Source organism: Cricetulus griseus (assembly GCF_003668045.3).
Source record: "Cricetulus griseus strain 17A/GY chromosome 1 unlocalized genomic scaffold, alternate assembly CriGri-PICRH-1.0 chr1_1, whole genome shotgun sequence".
Classification (NCBI taxonomy): domain Eukaryota; kingdom Metazoa; phylum Chordata; class Mammalia; order Rodentia; family Cricetidae; genus Cricetulus; species Cricetulus griseus.
In genome coordinates, this window is record NW_023276807.1 from 201,108,684 (window position 1) to 201,130,710 (window position 22,027).

At 42.5% G+C, this 22,027-nt stretch overlaps 1 protein-coding gene across 1 annotated transcript in view; it reads left to right on the top strand.

Moving 5' to 3' along the window:
* Positions 1-13,118, top strand: part of Gng2 (G protein subunit gamma 2) — a 15,460-nt gene extending 2,342 nt beyond the window's left edge. The window contains exon 2 of the mRNA XM_035453372.1: positions 12,990-13,118. Coding sequence (XP_035309263.1) covers positions 12,990-13,118 — 129 coding nt within the window. The remainder of the gene's footprint in view (positions 1-12,989) is intronic.
* Positions 13,119-22,027: the final 8,909 nt, after the last annotated feature.

Genomic DNA, 22,027 nt, shown 5'->3' on the forward strand with positions numbered 1-22,027 from the left:
AGAACATTAGTCCAAATGCCTTTTTAAAAATTACAAAATTTCCTACTTTTTTTCCTCTACACCTTAAAAAGTCTGGATCATTTAGTTGGATGCATTGGGGTATTCAGTAGGCAATAAAATATGGCTCAGGACTCAAATCCAGCCCTTTTTTTTGTTTTTGTTTTTTGTTTTTTGGTTTTTTGAGACAGGGTTTCTCTGTGGCTTTGGAGGCTGCCCTGAAACTAGCTTTTATAGGCCTTGAACTCACAGAGATCCACCTGCCTTTGCCTCCCGAGTGCTGGAATTAAAGGCGTGTGCTACCGCCATCAGGCCCATGTTCTGTTTTATAAACCAAGTACTATTGAAACACAAGTACACTCATTCATTTATATTTTGTATGTGGCTCCATTCACACTCCAACCACAGAATAAAAGTGTTATCGGGGATCCCACAGACCATAAAACTCCAAATAATGACTTTCTGTACCTTTATGAAACAAGTTTGCTGACTGCTGGTTTAGAGCAGTAGTCAGTCCATCTGACGTTCACATCACCCAAAGCGCTCTATCAGCAGAACAACTCCCAAGCCACACTAAAAGGAAGGCCAGTTAAATTAGGATCTCTTGGGCTTAGGATTCAGGCATCAGTGTTTTTGTTTGTAGTCTTCAGTTAATTCCAATATATAGCTACGGTTAAGAACTGCCACCATAGGGCAAGGGGTTTGACCCTTCTCTCCACCATTTGCTAGTCCTGGGTAGTAAAGGGGAGAGCTCACCCGCCTTCATAAAGAAGCTGGCAAAGATCCAGGTATATTTCCCATCTACTGGAAACCTCTTTGTAAACTCAGACTCCTGGTAGTAGGCCATACCATAATCAGATCTGGCTCCCTTTTTTGTGGCATTTATTCTTCCTTACTTGTGAATGAGACAAGGACTCCTTCCTCTGTGTTTCCTTCCTCTGTTGCTTTCTGGCATTTCTGGCAATCTCCTCTTCATTGCCACTTCTTATGCATTCCCCTACTGAAGTACAAAGAGACTATTGGACATTTTAATGGTTAGGAGAAGGGAGGTGGCCCAGGGACTGCTGTATCAGAGAGACATTCCTTCCCTTTACGGGGACGGAGGCTCCACCCATCCTCCTCCTGAGAATAGTGGTTTTGCCATCTCTATGAAGTTCTGCTGTGGTCAGCATTTTCTGCCACTCCTCAGAATCCCAGGCACTGGTCCTGAAGAAGAGTGTGATGTCCTGATGGGTAATAAAAATGACAACAGGAGAGGGTACAAAATGAGCCTTTCAGCCAGGCATCCTTCCTTGAATCCTTGACTGCAGTGGTTCCTGCCCGATTCCTGCAGTCCACCTCAACCCATTCCCATCAGGCCATCAGTTCCCCGTCACAGTGCTGCCAAAGAAAATTTTGCAGAGGAAAATTTCATCATGTTCTTCTCCCACTGAAAACTTTATTATACCACAGCTTCCCATCCCTTGTACAATGAATCTCAAACTCTTTAACGGAAGCTAAGAGTTTCCCTCATGCATCTCTTCAGCTTTATTCTCCTTTCTCTTGCCCACATTGGTCATATCAACCACTTTTCATTCTCTTGAAGGGAATCTCAAACCCGTGAACATCTTGATCTTCCTAGGAGCCACCTTTTCAGTTTACTACTGGGAAATGGCACTGGTTCCCTGAAGATTCCGACCAATCATTAGATTCTTGGTAAAGGTTTCCAGGACCCTCCCTGTGAGGTTGGAGTTGTCTTCTGTCCATTTATTCATCTATTTATCCAGTAAATATCTTATTGAGATTTTCTATGTTGCCAGTACTTACTAGGTTTTAGAGGTAGAAATGAACAGATAAGGGTCTTACCCTCGATAATGTGTCACATAGTGAGGGCTTAACAAAAGATATGAACAAAACCTACTATCAGAATAAGCAAAAATATCCAGGAAGTGTAATCACCAAAGGTATCAAAACCAACTCCTGATTGCTCTTTGAAGAAACATAAGTAAATAAATAGCTACCGAGAGAGAGAGTGCATTCAAAGGTTCACCTAATAAACCGTGCACCGAGTCTCCACCTCCCAGTCGATCGGCACAGTTGCATCTCTGAAGTCTTCTTGAAGTCATCAGACCTTCTGTTGATGGAAAACCAGCAGCAGCCCGTGCTAGGGCATTTGTTCTGCACCACACAGCCAGGCAGGTATGCTGGGGTGAAATAACAAATTATTTTTAGTTTCCCTGTTGGGTAAAACTGTGACTATATTGACAGCGTTGTCGGCTAGCTGGTTATTTGGTTTCAGGGGTCCTTCAAGGGCTCCAAGATTTCTAGCTTCTCTACCTACTTTCTGTTCATGAGCCTGTCACCCGGGCAGGGGTGGGGGCTTTTTGGAAGATGCCAGGCTTGTGATTTTTCCAGCTACAGCAGTAACCTCATCATATCATAGCCTTCTGCACATCGGGAAGAACCAACTGTAGCTAAGGTGACGTGAGTAGGACCCTTAATAAGAGGGGACAGAGTACAGCTGCCACTGGAATTTCTAAAGGTGTCATAAACAAGAAGCCTCCAGAGTGACCCAGGCTGCTCTATTGGACCTGAATAACACCTTTTGTTTTGGAATTTTTCTTGTTTTCTAGCCTGTATATCACATGTCTTGGAAGATTCGGACTAGTAAAACCCTTACCTGTTCATAAGCCCCAGGCATTTTTATTGACACTTCTAGCCTTTGTCTATTTCTTTGTTAGTATTTCCTTCAAGAATAGGAAGTAAAAGCAAGCAAGGGTGTCAAAATGGAAGAGTGTGAGGGGCTGTGAACAGCAGCACTTGGATTTCTAAAGCAGGACATACACAAACACTAAGAGTGGAATAAGGGAGTGCAGTTCGGGGAGCAGGTTCAGAGGTTTCAGGAGCTTTCTTATCATCATTTTAGGACTCTGCAGGTATCAGAGAGAAACCTGAAACAATCTAACTTAAGCAGAAAGAAAGGGTTAATTATAGAAGACAGAAGGTGTCCTAGCATCCAGGGATCCAGGGACAGAGATGAAGCTGGGACAACTGGAAGCCACTGGGCGCTGTGAGAGACCCATCGTGAGCCATTGCTTCTCCTGCCATGTGTTTCCTGGGAAGAGCGGATTTCTCAGCTGACTGTTCACGGGACAGACAAAAGATGCTGCCCACTGCTCCCAGGATATCAGAAAGATATTTGACCTTGTCTTTTTAGTTTCGTTTCCATAATCTGACATCTCTATTTAACAAGAATCTCCAGCTTCAATCTCCTGCTATCAAAATCAAATCACAGTATAAAGTCATTGAAAGGGGACAGGGACTGTTCTACGAGAAACAATCTAAAGGTAAGAGGGAAAAAAAGAAATCCGAGGCTAGAAGCATGGAGGAAATGGTTGTTTCTTAACCAGTTAGTCTCATAAATTGATCTCACATAGAATTCCTTTATTTCAAGCTAAATCTTGGCAGTGTTGGCGCATGCCTTTAATCCCAGGATTCGGGAGGCAGGGGCAGGCAGATGTCTGTGAGTTTGAGGCCAGCCTCATCTCCAGAGCGAGTGCCAGGATAGGCTCCAAATCTACACAGAGAAACCCTGTCTCGAAAAAACAAAACAAACAAACAAACAAAAAAAAGAGGTAGAGGTAGGCAGATTTCTGTGAGTTTGAAGTCAACCTGGTCTACAGCGAGAGTTCCAGGACAGGCAGGGCTATATAGAGAAACTCTGGAGAGAGAGAGAGAGAGAGAGAGAGAGAGAGAGAGAGAGAGAGAGAGAGAGAGAGAGAGAGAGAGATTCAAACTTACTAATTTCTCCCAAATATTTCCAATATACCTTTTCAACTGATTCTCCTTATTGTTCTAACAATATGGAGAATGTTGTGATAATTCCTGCTTATTTACCTGGTTATTCTGGGTTCCTCACTGGGAACACCCCACCCCAACCCCTTTTCCTATGCAAATCATATTCCTTCATTAAGTGTCAGCTCAAATCCTCACCTGTTTGTGTTCTCCGTGATTCTGTGAAGATTTTAGTATGAATATAATTAGATAAATAAAACTGCAATAATTAGAGAGAAATCAAATGCCATATAAAAGGGGTTTTAAAGTCAAATAGATGGTTTTAAAGTCTAATTGTTGTGTGTCACAATCTGACTGTAGGTAACACTATTTGCAGTATACCTTCTTAAACAATTCAAAAATTAAAAGGCAGGCTAATTTTAATAATTGAAAGATATGTAAATTATCAAGTCAAGCCTGGGCATTTCTAACAACCAAATCATCTTTCTGATAATAGACTCATAGTGCATAGTAACTGAACTTTGAGTGACAAAGAAGCTTACTCCAGGACCAGTTTGGTGGTGTGCACCTGCAATGGCACTTGAGAGACAGAGACAAGGGGATTGCTGCAAGTTCAAGGGAAGCCTGAGCTACATAGCAAGAATAGAGAGAGAGAGAGAGAGAGAGAGAGAGAGAGAGAGAGAGAGAGAGAGAATACATTTAATTTTATTAGGAAGAGTAGGCTATGGTCCTCTCCATAGGTCAATTGAGAACATTTCCATAGATGATAAAGCATACAAAGGTCTTACAGACATTCAGGTTTGGTCAGTCTTAATTCATTGCAGTTGCTGGAAATGAAGCAAACATTTTTCAGTCAATTAAATTCTGCTCTGCATTGATACCAGTGTGAAACTTCAGTTTCTTGAGGGCTGATACAATTTTTAACAACTCTGTATCTATTTTTCCATCACAAAGTATATATTTAGCTTTATGCATTGTTCATAGCCACCAGGGAAGCATACAATAAGCATTCCAAATTCAAAAACCCAAAGCATTCCTAAATCCAAATGTCCTAAGCACCAAGACAGTGCCACCAGGGGAAAGCCACACATCTGACCTCATTTGAAAGGTCACTGTAAAGACATAAACTTACTAAAAATACTATATAGCATTATCTTCAGGTTGTATGCATGAGATATATGAAATATAAATGAATTTTATGTTTTGACTTATGTCTTAGTTACAAGAAGTCTCATTATATATATAAAATATATATTATATATAATATTGATATAATATATGTAATATATATGTGTATGTGTGTGTTCCTTTTTATTTAAAAATTTTAAAAACACAGTGCAAGCATTTAGTATCCTCATTTGTATTATAAAACCTTAGAAGTTTCAAATTCCTGGGAAATTAATTTTTTGAAATAGCCTGGTTTTCAGGGAAAACAAGTAACCCTCCTCAAAAACAGACGAACAACAACAACAACAACAACAACAACAACAACAAAAAACCCAAAAAACAAAAACGAACAAAAAAAGACCTGTTTAGCCAAGACTGGTGGAATAAGCTTGTACTAGCTACACCAGAGACTGAGGCAGTCCTGGATAACTGCATTAATGCAGGCAAACCAACTGAGGATGTGACTTCATGACTGATAACCTTTGATGCACAAGCAACTTCCCATGGGCAGAGGCAGTGACAGCCGTCAGAGGCTTGTTTCTTTGCCTGGTGGCTGGCATGCATTCTGTGACATCGATTTGAAGATGGAGCTCAATTTCAGGATGTAATAAAGATGGAACTGTTTCTTTTCATTCCATTTAAGTTTGACAGGAGGTCTGGTTTTTATCTCTATAGAAAGCTGCCTCTTCTGCAGCTTCTCAGAGACATCAAGGCATCTGTCTGCCTAGAATAGGTTCTTTTTATTTCAGAACTTACCGTTATAGTCTGGTGGCCTTTGTTGGGGCTGTTGAGAACCCCCCTCTCCTCACTCCTTGGTTTGATTTTGGTGAGGTTACCACACAGCTGGCTTTCAGCAGTTGTCAGTCTGGGAAGATCAATGCTGATCTAGTAAACTCCTGGGCTGGAGACATCTCAGTTATGGACAAGTGACAGGTACCGTGCCGAGGTCTTTATTTTCCTACCCATTTGGAATAAGTTAAGGAATGGGCCTACTGCCTTTAAATGCTTTAATGTCTGTTTCACACAACTAAGGATGCTCTTCTCTATGATCATAATGTGATCGTTTGAGTCAATATTGATACACAGCTCCATTCATAATCCAGAGACCACATCTAAATATTGAAAATTACCCCAATAATACCTTCTTTGGCAAAAGGACTTGATTGAAATTCCTTTCTTGCACTTAGCTGTCCTGTGTGACACAGTTCCTTTCACGACCTTGACACATTTTAAGATTGTGGGCCATTTATTTTATGCAAGGTCACTCAGTTTGGACTTGTCTGACATTTCTTTCCTTTCACCACGTGGGCCCTGGGGATCAAACTCAGGTCAGGCTTGGTGACAAGGACATTCACCCACTGAGCCATTTTCCATCCCCCTTATCTGATACTTCTCTCTGACTAAATCCTAGTTAGAAAACTTTGACCACACGGAGTCTTCCTCTGTTGTGTTCCCCACATCCTTGATGGGACTTGATTTTGAGTTGGCACTTACTAGTGATATTAACTTTGATTATTGACTAAGGTGGCATCTTCAAGGTTTCTCCATGAAAAGCAATTCTTTTTCCCATTGCAGTTTTTTAATAGTTGGAAACGTGAGTAGCTCTAGATTATGTAATTCTCTGATTCCTCTAAAATATTCTGTTTTTTTAATGTATTTAATTACATTGCTATAGGCTCAGGATGTCCCCCTTTTAATCAATGGTTTATAATCTTTGTTAGATTTTTTTATTCTTTTATTTTCTACATGCAGGTGTTTGCCTGCATGTATGTCTGTGCACCATGTGTGTGCCTGGCACTCCAGGAGGGCAGAAGAAGGTACCAGATCCCCTGTAAGCAGCCATGTGGGTGCTGGGAATCGAACCCAGGTTTTCTGCAAGAGAAGCCATGCTTTCAACCACGCAAACCATCTCTTCAGCCCTTGTAATCTGTTATTTTTATGTTAAATTGGCACAGAGCGTAAACGTGGTGACTGCATCCTTTGGATGTGAATCACTCCTTTCTTTGAGCACTTGTCTGGTTTGGAGCAAAAGCTGATGCTCCTCCTGTTTTCCTGGAGTTACCCTTTCCTCCAATGAGCCCTGCTTTCTTTGTGGATGGTTTTTAAGAACCAAGATCTGTATATGCAGCATGTTCATTGCTCCAAGGTCCTCTTCCTGGACAGAGCTAGAAAATACACATATATTTATGTTCACATACAGACACACAACACACATGTATTCATGTACACTTCATGTCTGTTTTTACTATGTCTGTCTGTATGTATACATATAGCCATGTATTTATACCCAAACCACTGACTCCTATTCTATACATTAGGGCTCAGTATCATTTTCTGATTTCCACAATTTTAATCCCCTTTAGTGACAGTGAAACAGCATGTCCCCCATCCTTGTCTGGCTCCTCCCCTGTGGGGAACCGAGTTTCTGCTCTGCACCTCCCCTTCTCCACAGAAGCCTTGCATGCCCTGCATGTCTCTCTTGGTCATGTTTACATTTCCTCTGTGTTCTTGATCATATAAAGAATATTTTAATAGCTTCTTTGGCAGCATCCCTATCCGCCATGAAATTTCATGGACCATGTCAATCATACATCCTTTTCTTTGGATTAGTCCATCTCATCACTACTCTCTTCCTGCTTCTTTGCAGTTGGCAACATTTTATGGAGACTGGACACTCTGAAATTTATCTTGTAGCAAAAGTGTAGTTTTCCTTTAAGTTTTTTTTTTTTTGAGTTTTAATGTGAGGTGCAGTTAAGTTGCTTAGAAACATTTTAATCTGTCCAGACTTACTTTCAAATTTTGATAGGAGAGTCCCCCACAACCTCTACCACAGAAGAAATATATCTTTCTGGAGTCCTTGCTCAAATCTTGTTTATGCAGAGGTCTTTCTCCTCTGGCTGGTAAAGACAAACACTGCCCAGGTCCTGTACCGTCTCCAGGGACAACATCACATGATCTCCATCACCCGCCCTTCACTCAGGTGCGGCTCAGTGTTCAGCAGAGTCAAGAGGAACCCTCTGAGCCTCTGGAACTTTCTCTTCCCCATTTAACTCTTTCTTCCCTGTTAACCCTCTTTTCAACCCACAAAAACTGTTTTCCCATGCTGTAGCCGAGGTGACTGAATGAAGGAGATACTATCATATACTGCCTGTGAACCATCATGAGAACATTGCCTCCTCTGTCTAGTTGACTTTGAGGCGGGAGAATGCAGTCTCAGTTACTGCATCTGGAGTCTGGACTACTGAGAGCTCTATGAGAACAGGCGTCTTTCTGTATCTTGTTCTCTGAGTGTAGCATGCAGAACCCATACCTGGAGCATTAGGCACATGGCGACTATTAGTTGAATGAAATACCTGTTGACTCAGGTTACATTTGAGAACTCCTGAAGGAGTAATTACTTGCACCTCTTCTATGTGTCAGCACGGATGACACAATGATGAGTAAGACAGATAAAGTTCCTGCTCTCATACCTAATAGTGCTTGAAGAGTTAGAAGTTATCTAGCAACCAATAAACAAGCTTAGAAGGGTAATCATGCCGGGAGGGGCGTGGCTTCTGTGAGTGAGAAGAGAGCGCCACCTGGGCCCAGAAGGAGGGAGAAAGTCAGTTCGGATTAGGTGACTGGTGAGTGCCCTCTCGGGAGCCAGAGAGTATGAGGAAAGAAGGTGTCTCGGAATCAGATATACAAAACCACAGGCAGGAAGGACTACAGAGCTTTCACAATTAAAGGGGAGATGTGTCAAGACATGAAATTGTAGAGGAGCAGGTCCCAAACATCTGGATGCACAGGCTAGCATGCCATGTTTCTGTTTCTACAAAGTATAGTGGGAAACAACTGATGATTTCAAATGGGGAATTACAAAAGACAGTCTGGATTTTTAAACTCTTTACTGCCACAGTTTCAAAAGCAAAGATGTCATTCAGCTTCCTAAACATTTTGGTGCCCTTGACCTAGCTAGCTGTTTGCTGAAGTTTATGGTCCCCTTCTCACAACAATGCTTTTAAGTTACAAATATTCTGATATAGTGTATCAGAATATTTTATAAAGTATTTTAGATAATATCATTCCTCTTATTTTCAAAACCTATATATAATATATAATATGGTTATAGATATGCTCCTTTATTATGCAGTGTCTAATTCCATGTCTACAGCCACAAAGTATATAAATATAAATACAATGTTGAGATATAAAGATACTGTAATATGACTGAAAGTATCTGATTCTACTGACTGACTGACTCGCCTTCACAGCTCATGCTAGTATCCATTTATATTGAAAGGAAATGATAAATTTCCATTTGACATTAAAGAAAATAAAGGAATAATTTTCATCAACATTCATAGATCACTCTTTAAATTCTGTCTACAGGCTCATTGGGTCAATCAGAACCCAGTTAATGACTTTTTATATAAGCAGTTATTTCAGTTGTCACAGAGAAGATGGAGCTTCAAACTATGGAGATGACAGCAAGGGCCCTAAATGTAGGATATTTTTGGAGGATGAATCAACAGGACAAGAAAGGTAGAGACTATTCTAAAGTTCTGAGGAAAATCTCCATGGGACAACAACCTATGAATATAAAAGAATTTGTGTGCAAAGTGTTAGAAAGGATAACTCCCAAAGCATGAGATCTAGGCAGAACATTGCGTAACTTACACTAAGGTAAGGGACACAAGTGACAGTGTAAGTAGAGTTTAGATCAGGAACATTCACATTTATAATTGGCTGTTCCTCAGCTGAGCCCTAAGCCAAGCACTTACTCAGTGAAGCCTAAAATCCACACACCCACGTTGAGGACAGTGCTGGACATTGACAGTACACATCTGTAATCTCAGTGTCTAAGAGATGGAGACAGGAGGATCCAGAGTTTTACAACAGCCTGAGCTATATAGCAAGGGCCAGGGCAGCATGGTAAGATCCTGTCAAACAAAACAAAACAAAACAAAACAAAAACAGAAAGAACAAAGCCTGAGGATATGAATAGCCTACAGGCGAACAATACTGCTCTACGTATTAAATACAACTCTTGGTATGAAGAGATTTACATACTTTTGACACATAGAAAAGTATGTGCTTTGACCACAAATTGACCACAAATATCAGCAATTATTCTAGCTATTAACAAGATTCTGACATTGTATTGGATTATCATCCACAGGAGACTACAATGTATTTGAGGAAACTATGATATATTTTGAAAAGGAAGTCATTCAGAATCATTTGTTCAAATATAAACTATAAGCAATTCATGTTACTAATTTTGTCCATTCTAGTATCTCCTATGTCATAAAAAGCACTTTGGGGACTAAAGAGATGACTTGGTGGCTAACAGCACTGGCTGCTCTTCCAGTAGACCTGGGTTTGGTTCTCAGCACCCATGGCAGCTCACAACCGTCTGTAACTCCAGTCCCAGAGGATCCAATGCCCTCTTCTGGCCTCCTGGAGTACTACACACATGTATACACATAAAATAAAAATAAAATCTTATAAAAGAAAGTGCTTCAGAAATTTTGTGCCGTGTGTGAGCATCGTGGGTGAGTAGTATGGATGGTACCAGATCTCTTCCCAACAAATGTGATTTCAGCATTGCTGTTTTACAGTCCCTGCTACTTAGCAGTTAAGCTCCTGTTTAATGACTTGCTCAAATAAGTAACAAAAAAAAATGGCTACAATTCCTCCTCAAAGTTTGACATTTGCCCTCCTTTCAGGGAGTTAAGCCTAGAATGGACAATTTTCTTTCATTCTGCCATCATCAAGTTTGGTAAAGATGTGTGAACAATTATGGTTTCCACCTTTGGAACTAGCTGGACATTTGAGTGGTTTGTGTGCAGATAACTACAGCCTAATGAAAAACCAACAGGGTCCTAGTTCTTCTTCTGCCATATATTTATTTTGCTGCCTGAAGGTGAACAAACTCATGAAACCTGCTTGCTGATCCTCCAAGTTTCATCGACAGAAGGCAGATAATGATTTTTACTTAAGCCTTGATGTATATAGGAAGAAAAAGATGACTCAATGGAACAAAATGGGGCACAATAAAAATATTTCACAAGTACTGTAATGTCTATTAAAAAGACAGATTCGGAACAAATATACTATACTACATAGTTCCTCCCTTAAATTCATGTCCACCTAGAATGTAACAGGGTGTTTATAATTGAGTTAATAGGAGGTCACACTAAGTAGGGTAGACCCTAACAAAATGACTGGTGGAATGTGAACAACAGAGAGGATGCCATATAAAGATGGGGTCAACACTGGAGTGCTCTGTGTACAAGCCAGGGAACCCTAAAGATCACCACAACCACTAAGAGTGGCATGGAGCAGATTCTCCCTCAGAGGATTGGGGACCAACCATGCTGACACCTTAATTTCAAACATCAAATTTCTAAGACTGTGAGAGAATGTACTACTGTTGCTTGAAGGCATGGGAAACAAATAATATGTCAATGTTTATATCTGAACCGAAGTAAGGTGGGCTTCCTGGCAATAACCATGGGTCCTCTTCCGCTATTCTTTGGACTTTGGTCTGGAATGGTGCATCTTTCTGATCTGTTGCAAAGAGAGCAGAGAAAGAAAAAAATGAGCATTTATTGACTGAAAATATGAAATTGATTTCCATATCTGAAGTTGTTACGGCTATAAGTGATGGGAGTCTAATCCACTTGGCCCTGAGGCAAGGACCAAAGCAAGGTCCATTGATCCATTCATGGGAACCTGTGAATGGATGAAGGGAGGTCCTAATTATTGCATCATACAGATAGTGTAGGAGAGGAGAGTGCCTGGCCAGGCATGCATTGATTCTTGCACCCCAAGATGATTACTATCAATTCTGCTCACATCTCAGTGGCCAGAACAAATCACTTGCGGTATAACCAAGTCTGACAGCGCTGTGTGGATATATAGGCCCTACCTGTAATGAGGAACATAGTATATATTTTTAGCCCAAGTCTTAGGGAACATTATGCTTGCGGTAGTCACTGTGAGAGACTGTCACACCCTACAGTGGTGGTGTTTTTATGAACAAATGTCTTCGGGAGTGACCTTAGCACAAGTACACCATGTCATATGAGAAACCAATGACTGACTTTATGTTTCTGATTTCAAATGGCATTCTTCTGGGAGATCACCTACCTCATCCCCAGATGTCAGCTTATCTCTCAAAATGAAATTTAGCTCCCCAAGTAACAAAAATGTTCAACAACCACAAAGGAAAGCATCACTGGCAACTCCTCACAGGGAGCTGGGATGTGCAGCCCGTCATCTCCAAAAGCAGGGTAGAACATCTCCTGGGGACCACACATAGTGATACTGTAATGTATATGTTCTGTAGTACATAATGTAACTGAGTGTGTGTGTGTGTGTGTGTGTGTGTGTGTGTGTGTACTTGAAGCTATGCCTCCTGGGTAGAAAGGGATACCAGCCTAGCTTTGTCATTCCTAACAGAATTCCAAAAGCGGGGGCATAGCTATAAGTATGTAGATGTATAGATATCTTATATATGTTATCTATAAGATATATGTATATAATAACAGTGGCTGCCCTATGTGGAAAGCTTCCTGTATGTAAAGTCCTGGATGCCTTTCCTGGGTTATGTCGCTTGTATGGAAATCAATTTCATATTTTCAGTCAATAAATGCTCATTTTTTTCTTTCTCTGCTCTCTTTGCAACAGATCAGTGTGGCAACTAAGGTATCTATCAGGCCCAGAAGTAGAACAGGGTTGGCACTTGCACAGCCCTGATGTTGAGTGACTCTTGGTTGAGGCCCTAAGTTTGTGGCTCTTTGGTTTGAGGCTCCTTTTACCCTAGATCCCCACGGGCTAGCAACAGTTCTGTCAGCTGGGTTTCATTGGTACCTTGTCTGTGGATCAGGAAGCCGGGCTTATGCAGGTGGAGTGTCTCCTTCACTTTCATTCTTTGGCTTTCAAGTGGTTAGCTGGATGAGCCCCATCTGGTGAACCCCAAAGCAGAGACTTGAGCGACTACACCGATGGTGTTTGTGCCCATGCCTATCTGTCCTTCCTGATGTTTCTGCCTTCCCTCGCAGGTGTCCAAGGCGGCTGCAGACTTGATGGCCTACTGTGAGGCACATGCCAAGGAGGATCCTCTGCTGACCCCGGTCCCAGCCTCAGAAAACCCCTTTCGGGAGAAGAAATTCTTCTGTGCCATCCTTTAAGCCTCTGCGAGGAGGCTGAAGAGCGCCGGGGCTCCTGGGACATTGATGTAGAGTTCCTAGCAAAGTGGGCGCTTTTCCCGTCCACAGCATTTAAAGAGAGGAAGGAGAACCATCCTGGACACTCCGGGCTGTGCATGTTTAAAGAACCGTCCCCTTATGAGAATGGAAGCCGATTCCACGTCCCAACTTTAGAAATCTGACCCTGCAGACCTGTCTGGAGGAGGGGAATGTATAAAAAACAAAATCAATGTCACTTCTTTTCTGCTATCCCTCTAAGACCTTACATTTCTGCTTCTTATTTAAAAACAAAATAAACATTAAAGCCGGTGTTCTGACCTGACATATGGCTGACCTTCTGGGGATGAGAATTGTCTTTCAAATACCCTCTGATAAGCTGTTGTCCCATGTAGCCACAGTTCTGTTTAATGGCATCCATGTTTAGTCCTTCGTGCCTTTTTCTTTTCCTTCCCTTTCTCTTTCTCTACCCCTTTCTATTAGAGTACTGCAGAGATAAGTCTGGGTTTGTGTGTTAGAATGAACTCTAGGATGAGTGAATAGCTGAGACATTTAGAAAGATGTTCCCCGTGGCATTTCTTCATGAGAATTAAAAAAAAAAAAAGGACACATACATACACACACACACACACACACACACACACACACACACACACACTCCCACAATGCCGGCTGTCTGTGTTCTCTTACCACTATTCCTAATATCTGTATATGATAGTTTTGATTCTGCAAGTAAAAGTAAATCATGTGTTGTGACTGGTGCTTTCATATCTTTGTGATAGTTTTTGAATAATACTGCATGAAAATGTCCCCACGTTGCATCCATTCAGAATTTTGTTGTTCAGCTGGAAAGCCAAGAGAAATGAGAGAGAAAAAGATGCCAGAGAGGGGGAAAATCCTCTGTATTTTGACAATTGAGATCACTTCAGCGCCTTAGCCATGCCTGAAATACCTCCTAGTGAACTGTGGTATAAGCGCCTCGTGACAGATTTTCCCCAATCCACAGCATTTGGGTTTAGCCAGGATCCAGGGCAGCACAGTTGGCTCACCTAGAGAGGCAGGGATCCACCGTGACTTGGAAAGGCATTGTCAGAGTATCAGCACCTTCCCGCTTTCCAGGAACCGTGGAAATCATATGCAAAAGAATATTTTCCATGTTCATAACTGGAAAACTATGGCCCTCTTTAGCTCAAGCATCAGAAGAAATAAACCCCCAGCCTCAGAGGAGGTGGCCACCCCCAGAACGCCAGCTGCTTGAGAGACAAGTCCCCCAGCGCACTCTGAACACCCCCGCAGCTGGCTCTTCTTCCAACTGACATGGTCCTCATTGTCACTCCCCCAAATTTCAAAGCAATCATTGCTTTGTTCTCTACCCTGTTTGTCAGAGCCTCTCTGCCCTATTTACAGCTTCTTTTGGCTAGCTCTCTCTCTTCCCACAATAAAACACTGAGTTGTTTTTTCTTCTTCTTTTCATTGGAGTTGTAGCCTCCACCAGCAATGGAAGGCCCTGGAAGCCTTTATGTTTTCTGTGTTCTTCCCGGTCAGAGGGAGCCTCCTGACATCATTTGTTTTCAAATCCTAAAAGACCACTAAAGCCAAGTTAACTTTACTTTATCCCCCTTGCCATTCTCTTCCTCGTGTTTTTAAAAAGTGTGTGTATGGGAGGGAGGGGTGGTTACCTGGAGGGAAGAGAAGATTAAAAAAGACTTCCTATATATAGCAAGGAGCCATTTTGAAATAGATTTGGTGAATATTTTTCTTAACTCTTTTTATAGGTTTTCTGTTTATGTCCCAGGGTGTGAAGAAGAGGGTACCAGGACATTTATCAATGCATGAATGCAATATTGTAACCAGGAGTTCTCTTCTGGTCACATCTTGGGGGTTTGTTATAGTTGGTGGGACGCCCGTGAAGATTTAGTGGTTGAAATAAAAAGCTGTCTGTCTTTTCAGAACTACACCATTGTGCAGCTGAGAATGCTGGGGAACCAGCCAGAAGTGGCCCCCACTTAAAGTGAGCTGAAACATGAATATGTGGTCACGTGTCAACTAGAGGCACTCTTCCATCACTAGGAAGACCCTGGACTTCTGTGTAAATTTAGACGTCTGAGGCAATTAAAGTGGAACCCAGGGCACACCTTGTACAGGTCTAGCAATTAAAAATTAAGGATTTACAAATTATTTGTACGCATGCTTACAGAATGAGAAGGTAGAAAAATATACTCTCCTTCCAAAAGGAAGTTTCAGGAGAATATCTTGTCTCACAATTTCATATCCTTCAGTATGGAGCTATAATCAGAATCAGTTTTGACATATTGATGTTTGTATTTATTAAAGGGGAAAAGTGTTTACTTGGGTCTCCAAAGAGCTTAATTCTTTTGGAATGTCAACCATCATTTTCATCATCATAATTTTATCTTAGGAAAGTTAGGCTTAGTTATTTAAGACCCTCATTTCTAAATGCCTGGATAAAAATTAAAATATGCCATGGAATTAAGAAATAATAAATGTCATACTCATAATGCAATGTCTATTAGAATACTTGAGCCATTTTAATACCAACTCCAATTTAAAATGTTTTTCTATTTGAAAGCAAGTAAGATAGTTTAAATCATCAAATTTAAAGAAAAATCAAGTCTCATACTTTCCCTCATATGCTTGTATTCACATAATGAATTTGGAGAAAATCAAGACAATGGTCTTTAAGAGAATTTTATACTTTTATCTTTTTCCTTGGTGTTTCTTTCTAGCTGCTCTTGGAAATGATGGATATTATGTGTATATTGCTGTCTCATAGCCTAACAATTGTTCAGATCTCCACATTTTTCCTGTATAAGATCTATGAAGTGTGTCTTTAAGGAGAAGGGAACAGAAACTTTGCGGGGAGTCGGGGGGTGTGTTTTGGGTTGGGTTTTTTCTTTTTTTTCTTCACTTTTTAAGACAGGGTGTCACTATGTAGCCCTGGCTATCCTGGAACTTGTTCTGTAGACCAGGCTGGCCTCAAACTCAGAGATTCCCTGCCTCTGACTCGAGTGCTGGGATTAAAGGCATGAGCCACTATGCCCAGCTTAGACATGTTAAAGCAGGAGAACCTGAATGTGGTGTGCACATCTTTATCCCACATGAACCATGTATTTGTTTTAATAAATGGAATTTTCAGATTCATTTCCTATGGGGTCACTTTCATTGTGAAGACCTGTGGACTACCTCCCACATTAGTGTTGATTTAAAAGGGACCTGGGGAAACAGATCTGTGGTTTTCTTTAGGCATCTGTTCATAGCAGTTTTAAAAAGAAAAAAATCCACCTCACCTGAAGCTCTGTGTGAAAACTTCCCCTTGGTCACTGTGCCTCATGTACAACCCTTGGGAACAAAGAAACATGGGAGGGAGAGTGAAGGCTAGGGGGGTGCAGGGAGACACGCTAGCTGTATAGACAATTTAACTTGCTGCAGCTACACCGCAATAGTACCACTCCACCCCCATCGCACGCAGAGTGTGCTTGTTCTCTGCCTGTGGTTCTAAAACTGTCCTGGAGAAGACACTGGAGAAGAACCTCTGAATTCTAGATTCAGCAGTCTCCTTAAAGATCTTCTTGTCAGTCAACAGAGACTTTTTTTCCAGGGCTGGGATTGAGCCTAAGTTTGATGACTACTGGGAGAGCTCTCCCAGTAGATTGAACTATATGCTCAGTCCCTTTTCTACTTTTTAAAAAGTTTAACAGGGTCTTGCTGTGTTGCTTAGACTGGCCATGAACTCATACTATATCTCAGGCAGTGCTCAGACTTGCAATCCTCTTTTCTCAATACCACCTCCTCTGATCACTGGGGTTGTAGATCTATCTCACCCCACTAAGAAAGCCTGCCGACTGTCCCACAGACTGCGCAGGAGTAGGTATTGCTAGTAAAGAAGGAAGTGCTGGATCTCTTAGGATTTGTGTCAGCAGCAGCAGCAGCAAACAAGGGATAAAGGAGACACATGATGGAGTTTGTGCATGACTGTTCCAATACCATCGCTGTTTCTTGATTGGTGGCCATTTGCCTCAGAATCACCTGAGATGCTTTTTTAAAAGCAAAGGTCCCTCCCTCCCCACCACACACACATGAACTCATATTCTCTGTCGACGACTTAGCAACACGCATTCTTTTGCATGCTGCCTACCATTTAAGTTTCTCTCTCTCAGTATACAGCATCTCTTGCTTTCCCCAGTGCTGAAGAAAGGCACAGATCGCAGCATCATAGGAGCGAACACCAAACAGCAAGCCGGCATCTCCTTCCCTGAGCCCTTGCCAGGAGGATGAGGGTGGGCTTTGGCTCTGTTCCTGTTTAAGTCTGTCCCTCTGGGAGGATCCCCTCCAGCACTCCTTCTTTAATAAGCCAGTCACATTTTAGACAGCGCTCACAGTGACAGAGGGAATTAGAGCTGGGTCAGCTCCAATCCACAAATTGCAAATAATTTGCCAAGGGAAATCCCTTTCCCTTCGGTTCTGCCCCAAATCTACATTTTCTTCTATTTAGAATCAGGAGAGGTGGTCAGAATTGATTTCAATGAAGGGGTCATTGGGTTCCTGACCCTTCCCCAGTGAGAACCCCCACTGGAGCTGGCAAATTGCATTTCTACCCTAAGTTACAGGTTGATGGCATCTGGCAACCTTAAGCATAGGTCCTCACTATAAGTTCATTGTGTGAACTGAAGAATCAGAATGAGGCCCCAGGTTCCCATGTGACCTCCAAGATCCCTAGCCTCTCCAAGCTATAAAACTGAGGAAAAACTACTGGATGCATTTGTCTTACAAAGTAGTCAAACAGAGCCTGGTGTGGTGATGCAAACCTTTAATCCCAGCACTCAGGAGGTAGAGGCAGGGGGATCTCTGAGTTCAAGGCCAGCCTGGTTTACAGAGTGACTTGCAGGGCAGCCAGAGCCACACAAAGAAACCCTGTCTCAAAAAGCCAAAATCAAATAACAAAACAAAGTGGATAACCTAAATGAAACAAAACAGACAAAAAGGCATGATGAAGGAGACAGTGGTGAAGGATGTCGGCCACTACTTGCCAGCAACCCTCGAAAACAGAAACATTAGGCAGCCTGGGCTCCTGAGGCACCTTCCTCTCTAGCTGCACCACCTGGCTCAAACCCTTAGTGCCTTGTGTCATCCACTGCTATGATTACTCTCACGTCCTCCCTCTCTCAGCAATGGTACCAAAGTGATCTGTAATCAGTTCCCTTGGTTGCAAGAGGCAAGATCTTAACTGCCTAAGAACAGAAAAGCCCAGAAGTGGGTCCGTTGTTCGCCCAGCTGGCTCGCCGTGCTCAGTTGAGTTCCTGTGTGCCCCTGTCCTCCTCTGTATGTCCCTCTGCAGAATCAGGATACTGTCCGCTCCTATCAGCTCAGCAATTGCAGGAAAAACACAAGGACGGTCCCAGAAAAAGTGCCCGATCATGTCCCTGCAACATGACTTCACAACCTAGGCTGGGGGTAGAGTCAGTGTGGCCACATGGGCAGAACTGGGATCCTGAGGAAACTGAACTCCTTGCCAGACTGATACTGCCAGACTCAGAATCCCATTGTGCTCTGCTTCAAGGTACTCCAGTTAGTCACAGTCATCCTCCTTCAAGGCTCTAAAGGGTCAGGCCCTGCCTTGCCAATCTTCCTGTCTCAACAGGTCTCTCTCCTCTTCCACTTGTCCTGTGACTCTCTGCTTCCTCAACCCCTTTGCTTAGGGGCTAACCCCTAGTGGACTGTCACTACATGTAACTAGAAAAATAACTGATACAAGGCACACCTTTAACCCCAGTACTCAGAAGGTAGAGGCAGGTGAATCTCTGTGAGTTTGAGGACAGCCTGGTCTACAGAGTGAGTTCCAGGACAGCCAAGGCTACATAGAGAAACCCTGTCTCTAAAAACCAAAAAAAAAAAAAAAAAGCCACAACTCTTTGAGTAACTTTCTTTTACTTCTCTTTAGAGGCCAGTTTGAATTCCACACTGTCTTTGGATGGATTTTCTCCTTTCACCTCCAAACAGGCCAGGCTTTTGCAGTGTGTCAGAGTGGACAGCACTACTGTTGTGGCTTCAGGGAATAGTGGGTTAATGAAGAAAGTAAAGTCAATTGCCAGTTACCAAGGACTCGGGAAGCTGGGAGGAGAGTAGAGGTGGGCTACAGCCTGGAGGGGGCAATGTTGAAGTTAATAGCCCACTGTGTGGGAATCTTGTCTCTTGGGTAAACTATAACCATCTCTGGATCATGGATACCCTTTCTGAAAACTTCCCTCTATTCCTCCTGTGGTTTTTTGGGGGTTTTGTTTGTTTGTTTTTGTTTTTTGTTTTTTGTTATTCCAGACAGGGTTTCTCTGTGTAGCTTTGGAGCTTATCCTGGCACTCGCTCTAGAGACCAGGCTGGCCTCGAACTCACAGAGATCCGCCTGCCTCTGCCTCCCGAGTGCTGGGATTAAAGGCGTGCGCCACCAACGCCCAGCTCCTCCTGCATTCTTAAGACCACTGAAAATGAAGCTCTCCACACAAAACAATGAGCCAAAGCTAAGTGGAGATTTTGGCCTCCTCTCCTGCCCTGTGTGAGTGAATCCCGTGCCTCCATGTCATGGCCTGGGCATTCTGTCAGCCAGTGATTCCTTGACCTCAGTGATAATATCAAGGGGTCTGTGGGCTTCTCCAGGTTGGGTGATAAGAGACAGTACACAGCTAACTGCAAAATTTATCTTCAGCTGTGGCCTGGGGGAGGGGCCTCCTTCTCTGTCACTGAGATCACCATCGGATTTGCCCTCCATTCTGCCTGTGTGTGACTATTTAATGTTAGCTATAAATTAACTAGGCTTCAGTAAAATTAAAATTTCAGCCAGCCCCTCAGATAAGCTAATCCCATGTTAAGTTTCCAATAGCCACACTCAGCCAGCAACTACTATATTGAATGGCACAGATACAGAATTTTTCTACCCTAGCAGAGTCCTGTCATATGCTATTCTAGAGCAATGGCAGCCTGCTTTCCACCCCCAAACAACTGAGTGTACTTTATCCTTGCACTCAGATTTTGATAGTGTAGCTTTTTAAAAAGGAAGAAAGAGAAAGAGAAAGTCAATATGAGATTGATGTCCAAGGACTCTGCAGCTGCAGATTCACCCAGGGGTGGAAAATATTCAGAAAACAATTTTTCATCTGTGTTGAACATGTAATGATTTTGTTCCTTGTCCTTCATCCCTACATAATACAGCATAGTGACTCTTTGCACAATATTAACATGAGAGACAACTATACTATAATAATCCATAACTGGCACACTTGGTGGTCGGTCATGGCAAGTCATACAGGCTGTGGATTATGTCATTCCTGGAAACCTCTAAGCCACACATTGTCACTCATGAAAGTGCAATGATAAGAGCCATGGTGATGACAACAGCAATAGCAATGACAACCAATAAAGTGAGCATGCACTAAGTACTTAACTGGTCATCAGGCATGAGGCCCAACATTTTGTACACAATATTCCACGTAAGGAACATCATGTATCTCCATTCGTGCCTCCTAACACATGTGTGAACCACTTCTGACTTCAGAAGCAGTTGGCAGAGTGGCAGAGTGTTCTCAGCAGGATACTACAGCTTCTCAGAGGAAACTAGTACCCTCCTTCCTTCTCCATCTCTCTGAGCCGTGAGGCAGCCCTCAGCCAATGAGGGAGAAGAGTTGGCGGCTCCTGCCTCCAGAGGGATCATTCTGGGTGCCGCCCATAGCTAACCAGAGGGTTCCTAACAGGGTTGTCCCCAGTCATCCCTAATAGTGACCAACCCAACAACACATTTCAGTGACTTCTGCTTCTTCAAACTGCCTCCTTTTTCTCATTAAAACTTCTTCAATTCTATTTTCATTTTTAATTATGTGCCTGTATGTGTAGTCTATATCTACATACATGCAGGTGTCCCTAGAGGGTCCTATAGAGTGTTGAATGCCCTGGAGCTGGAGTTGCAGAGAATTGTGACTGCCTAACATGGATGCTGGGAACCAACCTGGATCCTCTGTGGGAGTAATAGGTGCCCCTAACCACTGAGACCATCCCTCCAGCTCATTCTCAACACTTCCTCCCAATAAGCTCCCTGCATTCAACTCACGGAACCCAGGTCTTGACCTAGCAAGAACTCAAACAAATCCATCCTGTTTTGTTGATAAAGAATTTGAGGTTTGAAAAGATTGGCATTCTCCCAGATAGCAGATGAAGGATGCCTATGTAGATTCATCTTGATTTCAAAGACTCTGCTCTTAATTACTATCCTAGAGTGTAAATTGGAATGCAAGTGTGAAAGGGGGAGGATTTTAAGGGAAGTTCTGTATTATTCATAAGATACACAGTTTGTGAACATCAAGACCCTGGATGACTTCTCTCAATGAAGAAATCAGGGTTGTAAGTCAGTACTTAACCCTTTCTTCACTGAGCTGATTTTGGGCCTAGACAGTGTCAGCAGAAACTGTTAGGTTTGCCTTGTACAGAGAATATTTCTTGGTATCATGGAACCTGCACAAGGAAGTCCACGAAGATTGGTTATATCAGGGATGACGCAAAGTGTTGGTTATTTCTTTAAGACTTTCCGAAGGGGAGAAAGAATTCTTCCTTTCCCAACTACTGTTCTAACAGCAGCTGCTCTGTCAGCTAAATCCAGCAGCTGTCCATGGTCAGAAACAATCTTCTGAGAGACAATGGAGGTTTCTGGGACTTTCCCTCCCTCTGGCCACAATCTGAGTAAAGTTCAGGGAAAAAAGCAAGACCAGTGCCCTCACCCATGAAGCCATAGGCCTCGTCAGAGGCTTGGAGAAAGATAAGGGTGCTCACTTCCTCCCCAACCCCCATCCTGTTTCTGTCCAAATGCCAGGAACACGTGGAAGCCCACGCAAGCTTG